This window comes from Malaya genurostris, chromosome 2 (assembly GCF_030247185.1).
Source record: "Malaya genurostris strain Urasoe2022 chromosome 2, Malgen_1.1, whole genome shotgun sequence".
In the NCBI taxonomy this organism is placed as follows: domain Eukaryota; kingdom Metazoa; phylum Arthropoda; class Insecta; order Diptera; family Culicidae; genus Malaya; species Malaya genurostris.
Window position 1 is genome coordinate 189,621,688 of NC_080571.1, and position 14,178 is coordinate 189,635,865.

General features: G+C 35.8%; 1 protein-coding gene across 1 annotated transcript in view; it reads right to left on the minus strand.

The window, feature by feature from the left end:
- Nucleotides 1–10,504: 10,504 nt before the first annotated feature.
- The window catches only part of LOC131432815 (cleavage and polyadenylation specificity factor subunit 4), a 78,227-nt gene continuing 74,553 nt past the window's right edge, over nt 10,505–14,178 (minus strand). The window contains exons 3-4 of the mRNA XM_058599347.1: nt 10,844–10,989; nt 10,505–10,785 (exon numbers count right to left, since the gene is read on the minus strand). Of these exons, the coding sequence (XP_058455330.1) occupies nt 10,695–10,785; nt 10,844–10,989 (237 nt within the window). The 3' untranslated portion in view covers nt 10,505–10,694. The remainder of the gene's footprint in view (nt 10,786–10,843; nt 10,990–14,178) is intronic.

Consider the following 14,178-nt stretch of genomic DNA (forward strand, 5'->3'; position numbering starts at 1 on the left):
AGACAATGTTGCAGAGAAACCATAAGATTTATTGTTACATATTCATTGAAACTTTTCCATTGAACATAAGTAGACATTTCAATATTCTGTATAAACTATGCTGGAGTCGGTTGAGTTAACGTACTAATTTTCGTCAGGGTATTCAATGGATTGTACACAAACTTTTTACAATGAACTGTGTAGGTTGTTAAGTAACAATTAAAATCCTAATTTATCTCCTCAACAATTTTTTGGAAAGAAATTCAGTTTGAATATATTCATCATTTAGCAGCAGAAACCAACATAAGAAAACCATATTGCACAGTGAAAAATATATTTTGTCATCAAAATACAATAAATTGTATTTAACCTAATAGTTCCGATTCCCAAGTAACATTTTTAATATTAATAAATACTTGTAGCTATCTTCAATGCTACATAATAAATCTTGCATTAAAACTTGAAACTCCACGAAAGCCTACTGAAAACCTTTATAAGAGTATGTCCCTGCCAAGTGGACCATTCTTCATAAGGTTTATAAAGCAAAGTGAAGAATCAGCATAAAGCTGCGTTAAAACTTCAAATTCAAGAAAATTTTGAAACGAGCTTTACGACCAACATTAAATTTATTTGGATGGAATGAATTCCGCTATGAATAAGCTATCGTTTTGATAATATTTTTCATGACTATATGTGTGTCATGTTTGAATGCTTTGAATGCAATCAGTAAGAATTCATTGGATTTTATTTACAAGTTTGAGGCTTTAACCGAACGTAAAAACTTCATGCGCTTTTATTTTCATCGTGAATGTATGGATAAAAATAAGAATTATAACTAATCGTCTTGAAATAAATACGGTTTTTGCAAAAGTCTCCATGATTTATGCAAATTATTTTCTGTGATTCATCGTCTTTTTTGTATAAAACTATTTCGTGGCGATAAAACTTGTGCATACGTTCTGAACATGAATTATAAAAGTCCATCATACTTCCTCGTTTTTGCATTTCGAAGTTTATTTGATGTCAATGAAGGCTACGGCAAAGAACATCATAATGGCGGCCATGAAATTTTCTTTAATGCAAATTACACTTAATCTAAGAAGCAATGAATCAAATAGCCCACAACAAGAGTGTCATAAATGTACTTTTGAACCCTCAAATTTTCTCTGACTGACACTGTCATTAAATGAACACGCACACACACAAAACTAGATTTATGAAAGAATTTAACTGACAATAATGTATTAAAGAAAATTTTTTAAAGCAATATGAAGAGCGTTTGCATTGTTTTTATTCTAGTACAAATTGATTTATTTTTAGTCCAGTTGTTAGTCTAGGTAAAAGGTTTTATAGAAGCTTTAAAAACTATGATATTACTTGTCAAAAGCGACACTTATTATAGTTGTTATAAAACAAGTAGCAGGGTGGCAAGTGAATTGCCGATCTCAATTTCCCGATTTTTCCCAATTTTCCCGGTTTTTTGAGAAAAAAATTCCCGGTTTTTTGAATAGGCACAAATCGCCCCTGTTTAGTTTAGTTTTATAAATATTTTTTATTTTAAACTTTAAACAGATATCCCATGTCCAAAAAGGATCATTGTAATAGGTCCGCTAATTGAGGATTCAATTACATTCCAGGCATTTCGATGTATAAATAAAAATATTCATTATAGCATGGGCATATAAGAAAAGCATAAAGCCTTTTTCAAGTCATTCAGGGGTTTGAGTTACACGTAACCGATTTCTTCCGAGTACACATGACTGCTTTTATTATTTTATTGGTATACATATGATTGAAAATAAATCAATAAGGAGCAACTATCCCAAAAACGGACGCTTGACACTCGGAAAAACAACAATCTATGCTTGCAACTTCAAATCATGATGGCCAAGGATGGGTTTTGTCGTATCAAAGAACGCTCTCTACCAACTCTTCACAATATTCAATCATTGCCATCAAAGAGAGACGGATATCATCTCAGCAACAAAACACCGTAATGGTTCATTCTACATAGAAAGGACACCAGTGCGAAAGCGAATTTCTCTCGATGACCTGTCTGAGCATCACGGGTTAGCATGCTGCTGTTGGGGATTCTCTCTGAAGCAACAAACTGTCGCTTATTCTCGTTTTGTGATCCGATTTTATACGGACAGTGGATAATTGCGATAGAATCATTTTACTATTGCCGCTTATTCTAACTATGTGCATATAACCTTTTTATAAGTTGTATCTATGAAAATAGCTGTGAATGCTCCAGACCAGAGTTTTAAATATTGTATATTGTAACCTAGTATAAGAATCGTCAAGTCGAATTATCTACGATAATTATCAACTTGCGATTCTCTCTTAGTAAATTCCTCACAGCGCCGATCATTGCCGGACTGTATGTACTTTGTTAAGGGCTGTGAAATACTCAAAGTATGAAGTAGAGCGAAGAAATGTAGAAAAATTCTCTCACGGTTCATGCATTGAGAGACAGCGAGTTCTTGTAGCATCTTTTACCAGATTGACAATGTTGTATACAATGTAGAGAAATATCGAGCCGCTTTCTGCCAAATTATCGGCAATCATCAACACTGATGATGGTAAAGCGAATCTAACATAATATCGTCATTACCAGGGCTTCAGCCATGGTACAGTAAATTGTTATATGGACATATACTGTTTAAATTATGTCGCTTACAAGCACATTCGTTCAATTAACGATACCCTCAGATGAATTGTCATGCTGTGATTGTGATGAAACCGTACGTATACCTAAGATTTCGCAAAACCGTTCGGCTGCCACGACTTGCTCTTTTAATACACCACACACATTTTTTTTCTAATGTATCTGTTAGTCAATAAACAATGTTTACGATTTCAATGCGTTGATGGGCAAATAAATCAAATAATAACTGTTAAAATGCACAATATCAGAAAAATAATCAGGAAGTACGATTTCTTCATGAGAAATCTTTCTACTATTGATCTGATTCTAGCAGATCAATCAATAATATTCAGGGTTTCAAATTAAGCAATGATTAGTTCAATTAGTTATATATTCTACCAGCTTAGAACTAATCCACTAGAACACTATCGAATGTAAACACTGAAATTGTTTTGGGAAATATAGATATAGCCGTATATAATTTAAATCATTACTTATTGAAGTTCCAAAAGCTCACACTAAATTCAATTCACCTTCATCTGCATCAATATCAACGTTCTTGTGATTGTACTATGGAATAGTAGAGGACCTTTAAAAGAAAATTAAACATAGATTCACTGAACAAATCAATCCATTTTCTAAATCTTTCTAAGATTCTATACTGGTCCTCAGAAACCAGTTTCAACTCTCAAAAAAGGAACTCAAATACTTCTTGTAATCGGTGAATAAGATCAAAGTCGACAACACTTCCAATTTTCTGAGTCCTTTTGACATCTAACAGAAATATAAGCATAACACAAATATTGTCTCAAGATGACATTACTGAGACAAATTATGATGATACAAGGGCAATCATTAGCGAACTTAAAACTATGAAGGCTCTTAAAAATGTTCAATACTTTTGATAAAACATTTTCCTATGTAACCTTGAGATTTTGCCATAAATTTTGCAGATGTGTTGAATACTTATTTAAAAATTTAACAAAAATTAAACAGAAGCATCTAAATTATCCTTTTTTTCGATTCAAAATTGCCTGCAAACGTCTAAAAATCGTTGGACGAGACATGGGGTATTGGCCAATTTTCCAATGGACAATAAGTTATTTCAACACTTGTACTGAACATTTCGCTCAAACGCAAAATTGGGTATTGTCTCCTACTTTTCAATTGTTGAAAAAATATCATTATGCTAACAACCGTTACTCATAGGTGAGTTAGTAATATTTTTCCCGGTTTTTCACTAAAATTCCCGACTTTTTCCCGGTGAAATCAAATTCCCGACTTTTTCCCGGTTACTTGCCACCCTGAAGTAATGATTGAACAAGCAATTACAAAACTCCTATAAATTATAATCAAAACCATAAGGCATTCGAATTGTTACTTGGGTTGAGAATCACTTATTTCCGCTGTGGAATTGGTTGGTCAAATGAAAAATACAATGGTTTATTAATATAAGAAAATGTAAAAAAACTTTAAAGTTGAAAGTATCAATTTCATATAAAATATCGTTTGCTGTGAGATACACGACTTTTCCGTATCCATTCAAATGCAAATTATATTACTTTTGAAAACCGTTATAACCTTTCCAAACGATTTCACAATAAACGCCAGAAAAGTTAAATTTGGATAAAGTTAAAACCTCCAGCGCCTCGATTTATTTTCATTATTTATTGTCTGTTAAAGTAATGACACTGAAGTCTTTTATTATGCGAGTTTACGTACCGCATGAAAAAACCGCATAACTCTGAAAATTCGCATAAAAAAGACCTCCGTATATTTTAAATAATATTTTTATTTACAATAAAATTGATTGATAGTATGAACATGATTGACTTGTAAACTAAAAATCTGCACAAAGTATGCAGATGATCAAGTTCTGCATTGCAATAGTTACATAGATTTGTTTCTTTTCCATCTCCATAGCAATCGTGGAAAAAGACGCTTGTAAAAAGAAAAAACTCAGGAGGGATCCATTCCAAGAGTATGCAGTAGATCCATGGTAGAATGAAAATTTTCTTGTCAAATTTTGATCATTTTTCATTCTACTTATAAAGTCTGAGTTTTTTTTTTCTTTAAAAAGCGTCGTCATTCATTTCAATTCAGTTCTTTGGCTCGATTTTCTATTAAACATAAGGGTCGGAGGTCGGAGCAAGTCTCCTATTATCAAACTGATTTTTTAAGATAGTAGATAAAAATAAAATACAATTGATCCGATATACGGATTCAAAAAGGTTTTGAATTTATTAAATCAGGGGGGCAATATACAATCCTAGAAAAATAGAGTATATAACTAATCACCAAAGTACTTTATCACCAGGTTTTCAAATATTTCCATCGAGCACCATTCTTAATCACTGATTTCGTATCACCACCACAATACGCATTAAATAGAAACCTTAAACGTATAACTTCGGTTAAAAACGCGTTTTGTTTACATTCTGTCATTGACTTTTCTGACAAGTTATCCAACAATATTTTAACAATTGGAGGAAACGCACCGATAATTAATAATAAAATTATGCTATGTTATTTTTCCTTCAACATTGTGAATCATCAAAGTTTCATTTAAATTGCGAAAGAAGAAATTCTTCTGTGTTCGATTGTATGAAACACTGCAAAATAAAAATAATACATGCATGGAAAGATTTTTGTTACGGGAATATCATATAACAAATTCATTTCGATTTTATGAATTTTACATACAATTGTAATACAATTCCATATATTTATGCCAATCATATAAATGATGGAAGAAAATCAGAAGAAATGAGTATGAAACTCATTTTTCGCTCATCATAAATTTATTCGAACTGTTCTATAATTCATTATTAGGAATAAACTCTTCTCGGGAATTAAATGACAATGGCTAACATACATTCAGTCTGATTCATGATGATTAACACACAGTTCACTAACAATTCAAACGTAACTGACAGTATTATTTATTACATGAATGGTAATCACACATATAAGAAGTAAAACTCACTGAATATTGATCATATGATCATGCAGATTATTCTATCATTCAATAGTCGGAATTCTCAGTTATTTGTCGCATTGAATGAAATTTCATTCAAAATACGGCTGGCGTTTTCTTTCAGATACAAGATTTTTACCACTGACGTGCCGTATGTCAATCGTAAATTGTGATATATACTGTAAATGCCGCTCTTCGTGAGGTAAGCGCGATGATGAATTTGATGCGAGCGCATGTGTCAACGGATTGTGGTCGGTGTAGATCGTGAATTGTCGGCCTTTCAAGAGATGACGGAAATATTTCACTGCCATTTTCATAGCTGTTAGTTCTCTACCAAATGTTGAATACTTCCGTTGAGCGGGTGAAAATTTCTCGGAATAAAAACCTAACGATCTCCATTCCTTGCCGACAAATTGCTGCAGCACAGCTCCAGTGGCCGTACTTGATGCGTCCACCATTAATCCTAGCGACTTACAGGGAATCGGAAATTGGAGCGACGTTATATCTGAGAGCGAATTTCGGCATCGATCAAACGCCTCTTTCGCTTTTACAGTCCAATTCAACAAACGGTTATCATTTTTTTTTGTATCCTGGTATAAAACTGTGTAATTCGGCTTGTTGATCCGCGGCGAATGGTATAAAACGTTTATATCCGTTCAACAGTGCAAGAAATCGGCGTAATTCTTTTACTTTTACTGGAAAAGCGTATTCACGTATTGCTTTTACGCGATCCGGAAGCGGAAGAATTCCTTCACCACTAACTAGGTAACCAAGGAAAGTAACTTGCTGCTGGGCAAATCTGCATTTTTCCAAATTGATTACTAAACCATTTTCGCGTAAACGTTCGAAGACGATCCGTACATGTTCCTTGTGCTCATCAGCGTTTGATGATGCAATGCATATATCGTCGATGAAACACACAACAAAATCTAAATTGCCGAAAATTCTATGCATGTATCGCTGAAATGTTTGACTTGCATTACACAATCCATTCTGCATTGTCGAAAATTCAAATAGTCCAAATGGAGTTATCACCGCTATTTTTTGATATCATCTTCGTGCACAGAAATTTGATGATATGCCCTTTCAAGGTCAATTGTTGTAAATACGGTCTTACTCTGAAAAGCATTTAACAAATCGTGTATATGAGGAACTGGGTATCGGTCAGGTACAGTAACTTTATTTAAAGCACGGTAATCACCGACAAACCGCCATGGTCCGTTTTTCTTCGGAACGCAGTGTAATGGACTGGCCCAACAACTGCTAGTGGGACGACAGATTCCGAGCTCGGACATAATATGGAATTCTTTTTTTGCATCCTCTAGTTTGTTAGGAGGTAGACGCCGGGGTTTCGAAGCGACTGGGGGACCTTTAGTCATAATATGGTGTTTTACTTCTCTTTCCTGTACTGCTAGTCGCATCGTTGACGGGAGAATTATTTGTCGATACTCGAGCAGGAGGTCTCGGAAAGGATGATCGGAATGAACAGCTGTAACTCCAAATCTTCTCCTATGATAGCAGTACTTACATCCGCAACCATGAAACTCCAACAAAATCTTCGGCGAAGTCCTAAATCAGTAGAGTTAAAGCGTGTCTCGTATGTTTTAATGACCGTGCCATTTGCAGCATTGAGTCGAAACGGTGAAGGTCCTTTTATACGATCGTTCTTCGAAGCAGGCATCTTATCTGCCATCTCCGCCAACTTAATAAGTGTGCCGTCGCTGATAGTTAATATGGGTTTGATTCTATCTGGCATTCTTTGCAAAAATAGTGCCTTCATGACGTTGTCGTTAATATTTAATCGTGCTGCAAGTTCTTGCATTCTTGCCAGCATATGAGTTGGTCTCATATCACCGATGTCGCAAGCGTTTATAAGTCTCTCCAATTTACCTTGAGCAGAAATCTCGAAGCGGGCAATTAATCGTGCTTTCACTCTTTCATACTTTTCCTCCTCCGGAGGATTTTGAATCAAATCAGCAATGTGGCAGATTACGGATTGATTCACTTTACTGATAATGTGATAATATTTTGTATCGTCACGAACGATTCCAGCCAAAATAAATTGAGCTTCAGCTTGTGCAAACCACATAGTTGGATCATTTTTCCAAAAATCTGGAAGTTTCACGGAAACTACAGCAGCAAGAGGCGCGGCGTTATATTCTTGTTGAAGCGACATTTTTCCAAAGATGGCGGCCTAAACTCAAAATTTCACTGAATGCGGTTGTTTCCACTCGTATTCACAAAACTGAACCGTGTTTCCAACTAATGACAACGTCGGGGTCACCAATGTGGGATTTTGATATAATTAAAGCGACGAAATATTACTTAATTAATAATGTCTTGTATTACTCTACGAATGTCCATTTCTTACTGACTAGAGAGCACGTAACTTCGTTGTGTGTGTGTGTGTGATCGGAAAATAACGAGGGGTGCGCTCAACTAGAATTGCCACCACAAACGTAATAGGACATGCTCGTCGGCAAGTTTGTATGAAATGGTTCGTTCTCGAATCTGTTTGCTGTGTTTATTTTCAGTATCGAAGCAGGTAACTCAGTTTGTTGGTATGAGTGCTGTAGCTGCGCTAAACGCTTTTGTTGTTAGTCCCTCGTATTGATGAATGGAATGAATGGCACTGCTGACGAGTCTAAGACGACACGTAAAGATAATAAAAAAGGCGGGTGGGTAATGTCAGACATAACTGGATGTCGTGAATACGAAAAAACTGTTCAACATCATCACATTCGCTTTCGCATTGCCGTTCGTAATTGAATGTGTTAGTGATGGTACAAATCTGCCTTTTTCCGGTTTTCGGTGCCATTTTGCTGACGGTGTCTCGTACGTTCAGAGTAGCTGCTTTAACTTGAATGACGCTATTTCTCACATCACATTTCATTTTATACCTGCTACTGGTAACGGTGTAGGGACCTCCCCTTCGCAGAACGGCAAACAGTGAGACGATATAAAAGAGAGAGTGAGTATAGGAGCAACCAGTAATACTGAATTGGCTGTCTAGCTGTTAACAGCATCTCCTGGTATTTTTACGCAGAAACACGCACACAGGAGGAAGAGTTAAGGGCAAGGCAAAGTCCCGCTCGAACCGTGCTGGTCTGCAGTTCCTTGTTGGCAAAATCCATCGTCTGCTACGCAGAGTGTGTCGGTGCCGGTCCATTGGTCTATCTGGCGGCAGTGATGGAGTACTTGGATGCCGAAGTGTTGGAATTGGCCGGTAATGTTGCCCGTGACAACAAGAAAACGAAAATCATCCCTCGCCATCTGCAGCTGGCCATCCGTAACGATGAGGAGTTGAAAACCCCGTCCTTTTCAGGACGACCACATCACTGTGATAAAGAAATATTTAGAATTGCTTTAAGTTTAGCCAGTTCTGATACGCCTGGAAAGTAGAATGCGCAAATCAAGTGGAAGCATTCGTTCATCTCTTTCATTTGTTCAACCCTGTTTTTTTGTCATCTCTTTCATTTGTTCAACTCTGTTTCGCACGGCATATTTGTATACTAGTATAAAGATGTGTTCAAAATCATCACTTTCGCTTTCGCATTGCCGTTCGTAATTGAATGTGTTAGTGACGGTGCAAATTAATTTAGCTTCCATCTTGATGAATCTTTTGGTAGGAAATATTGAGATCTGATTTGGTTTTCGTGTGTGTCTTGTTTCAGCAATGGGCCTTGCTGGACTTTTTGGCTGCCGATTTTCGGTGTCATTATGCTGACGGTGTCTCGTGCATTCAGATCGGGAAACAGTGAGACGACAGGTCCTCGATGTTGCTCTCGTGATGTGTCTTGTTTCGGGAACAGTTGCTCAGCAAATGGTAGGAAAAATGAACCACTCAACTTTTATATGGATGCAGATATCTCGCGTTCTGATTGGCTGGTGCTTTCATGGGTTAAATCAAACAGGTTTTTCAATAGTGTAGGGTAACAGAGGTATTTTGGCCACTTCATATATTTTGGCCCACCTTGCAAACTTTATGGATTTAATCGATGTTAAGTAACCCATGTTGCATCAATTTGAAGCTAATCACATCAAATTACCTATTGCGGAAGGGGTTCTCAAAGATATTACAATATTTGGTGGATATTTTTACAAAGTGGGCCAAAATAAAATCAATCCTAAAGTGGGCCAAAATACCTCTGTTACCCTACTATTGAAAAACTTCAATGCTGTTGCAATACACGTTCAAGTTAAAAATTTTCGATTCTATTGGTAGTTAGTTATATAAATCCTTCTACAGATCACTGAGCTATGAGCTTTCAAAATACGAGAAAGGTAAACGCGCCTTATGAATTATCTTCTATGATACTCGTTTATACCAAACATTTCAGAAAAGTTTAATTTTGAACTATTTGAGAATATGTCACAGAACTGAAAATTTTATTATAAAATTGTGATCATATTGCCGATGGCGTGTAGCAAGAATTATGTTGCTTCATTAGATATAACATGAGATATTCACGATCAAAAACTTATCACTCTCTCAGAGGGTAAATTTTGAAAAGGCGCCCCATAGTAAAGTAAGTCGTATTCACGACAAAATTGTGAGTTATTTATGGTTACCTCACACTGTTGAAAATCCATTCATTAATTGCTGATAATATTTCTGATGACATAGAGAAAGAATTATGTTGCGATTAGTACAACTCGAGATAATTACGGTTAAGTTCTACCCATTCTTCCACAGGGTGATTTTTGAAAAGGCGTCCCATAGTAAAGTAAGACGTATTTACGTTAAAAGAGAAGGAAGTGGCCTAGTAATTTTTGTCGAATGCTGGACCCCCTTTGGATGACACCCGCGGCCACAAATGAACAGGCCGAGAAGGAAAATAAGCATATAATTAAAAAAACACAAAACTTTGTAGGCCATAACGGTTAAAATTTTGTAATTTCTTCTCTTTTTACCTCCCCAGAGAACGACCAAAATTAATAAAGTCGGGGTCAAATATATGAGTATAAAAATACATTTCTTTTGCTCTCGATGATGCGAATCTATTTCTACGGTTCTGTAAGGTTATATACACTTCGTGAACAAGTACACGTAATGCAAAAGACTTTTTTTGAGTTTTATCTATTAACTTATTTCCGAACCGCATTATTCGACAGAAATGCAAGATGACCTTTAGTACATTTATTCGCATAATGACCCTTATTTCCACATTTGAAGCAACTGTAAAAAAGAAAAGAGGGGATTATTTTTGGAAACATAAGTGTGATCAAATACATACGTAATTTCCTCTAATGGTCTTGCGGGTGATTTTTGTGTTGTATGATTTATATCTTCGGAACTTGAATTTTCGAGATTCGGACGATATTTGAAATAACCTAGAGTTCTGTATCGCGCTTCTTCCATGCGTAGCGTTGCTTCTCGTTGCTGTGAAATAAAGGAAACCGGCATCACTTTTCGGATTTTGAAACAAATTAAGAATGTTGACTAAAAATCATTTTCTTGTCCACCTAGTGGTGTGATAATGCCTTTCTCTTGTCATTCATTCTAACATATTTGGTTGTGAATTCGACTAACTTTACTAGCACCTTTTCAAAATTTACCCAGTACAAGAATTAGTACAACTTAATCGTGAATATAACTTAATGCACTTAACCCAACAACATCATTTTTTCTCCATACCATCTAATAAAAAAAGTACAACGGAAGTCCTCCGTTGGGCCAATACGTTGAACCGTTGGTTCGATGAATGTCGAATAAATCGGCCAATGGTAGGCCGATTCGAGATATTCGTTTTCCGATTTTGAAACAGACCATTGAACCGAGCGCCAGTTTTTTCGTTCAACAAACCCGGCAGGCAGAGGTCCATTGTTGAACCATTTTCTATATGAGGAGTTGGAGCCCCGTTGAACTAGTTTTACTGAAGAATTTTAGATGGTTCTAATGACATATTTTTTGCCTTTTTCATATTAAATAAACACTACATACCTGTAGAATACTTCGATTTCGCGTAGAATAACAACACATTTTACTTTTATATAAAAAACACCCAATTTTTACACTATTTTTGTAGGAAAGAAAACAACAACAAGCCGTTCCAACAAACTGAAAGAGTATTTCGTTCAGTATGGTGTTCACCAAGCAACAAACAAAATTTTAGTTTATGTCGTATCTCACTGATCGAAGTGCTACCGTACGAGTCGGAACCGTACTCTCTGAATCCTTCAATGTTACATAAGGTGTTCACAAGGGAGTCATCTCGGCCCACTCCTCTTCGTTCTATTCGTTAACGATCTTTGCAGTGTATTGTCGTCATTCAAAGTAATGTATGCTGATGATCTCAAACTCTATCGCATCATCACAAGTCTTTTAGATTGTTGTACTCTACAAATGGACATTAAGAGGGTTTTAGACTGGTGTGATAGAAACAACATGACAGTGAACATCAAGAAATGTAATTCAATAACCTTTTCACGAGCACATTCACCGATTTTATTCGATTACTCCATAATGGCGGCTACAATTAAGTGAGTTTCATCTGTTAAAGACTTAGGCATCATTCTCGATCACAAGCCCCGCTTCATCGAACAGTTTGCCTTTGGTACTGCGAAAGCCTTTGCAGTTTTGGGACTCATTAAACGCAACACGCAAGATTTCAACGATGTGTATTGTCTAAAACAATTTACATCGCCTTAGTACGAAGTATTTTGGAATATGGAGTTACAATCCGTCCGATTTGCTCTTCGACGATTACCTTGGCAGAATCATCTTCAATTGCCACGTTACGAGAATCGCTATGCTCTCATGAACCTACCGACTCTGCAAAATAGACGAGTACATCTACAAAGGATCTTCGTTTTTGATCTACTGACTGATAACATCCATTGCCCCGTGCTACTCGAAAGAATTCACTTTAACGTTCCAGGAAGATCATTGCGAAGAACGGATTTTCTTAGACGCTCATTTCATCGCACACAGTATGGTCAGAACAATCCAATGGATGTTTGTTGCCATCGTTTCAACAGCGTGTATCATCTATTTGATTTTAATATTAGCAAAGACATATTTAATACAGTCTGTTGAAACAGAAAGGCCAAATTCCACAAAAGGAATGTAATACCAAGAAAAAAAGGCGGGTGAATAATGAACAGATAATGCGTTTGATATATTAATATTCGAATATGAATATATTAATATTCATCCCAACTGGATCAAAATAATTTAAATTGGTGACCAATTCCAGGCATAAGAATGCTCGAAAGCACCTAATGACCTATTGTTAATTTCAAGCAGTATTAGTCCTGTCCACTCCGTGATCGATCCAGATAACATAATAATTTTCATCTTTTTACATCTAGCTCATCATACAAAGCCTAGGGACAACGGTGTCATAAGAGAATTAAAACTTAATTTCACTAATAGAGGTGAAATTCTGATAGTTGGAAGCGTAACTGATAGTACATGTGATGGTGGAACTTACCGAACACCAGAATACACATGGGTAAACTAGTATACTATGAATAGGAAATTTCGTTGCACGATTATACTGCAACAATTGATATGGAAAATGATCTAATATTAATAAGACATGGATTGCAATGTTCGTATATGAAAGCTAAATGTTTAGATGCAGAAGAAGGATATTTAACGTGGAACATCCATATGAACCAAAAATGTGAAGAAACGGTATTTGAAGTTATATATGAAGGGATAGTAAAAAAGACCTGTAATAGACACATTGAAATTAGCCAGTCACCAGTAGTCTATAGCACCATATCCGATCCGCATTTATTTTCAATTAAGACTAAGGAACCCACCAGAGTGTGTGGATAAAGTGCATTTAAAACAGATCATCCGCGTATTCTAATGGTAGAAGTAATGGAATATAAATTACATTTTACGAAAAAGATAAATTCAGGGAAAAATTATGGTTTCTGTATGAAATCTTCAAAACGACGAATGTAACAATGAGAGATTCTCTTTGTTTACTTTCTCTTTCGATTATTACGGTACTGTTAGCAATACTTCACTTCAATTTTTTACCGATAATAATAACTAAAGCTATCATCTTTGAATCTGCACTGAAGAAATCACCGAAAAAAGCAGGAATGTTTCGCAATAATCGAAAGAGAAAGTAAACAAAGAGAATCTCTCATTATTACATTCGTGATTTTGAACATTTTAGATAAATTTGTTCCCTTATTTTAATTAAAAAATAACGCTTGTTGAAAGCTACATTGGTCAGAAAATGAACGAAATATACAACTCAGTAATGACAAATGTGCAAATTAGACAAGACTATGATGGAGACGAAATTAACTTTAGCTAGACTGAATCCTACGGAATACGGCAGTAGTTGTAGACGAAGTTTTACATATTGTAGAATGTAAACCAGTATATGTCACCCCAAGAACTACTAACACATGTTTTCAAGAAATTCCAGTAAATTTCAATACTATTTCCATGTACCTTGCACCAGTTACCAGAATTTTACAATTAAGGGCTGCAGCCAGTAGGTTGCATATAACCACGTGGCTCGCTCTGCGTATTACATTTCTCTCCATGCTCTCTCACATATGTGCAAAATGACACTCGATGGGCCGGGTGTCCAATAAA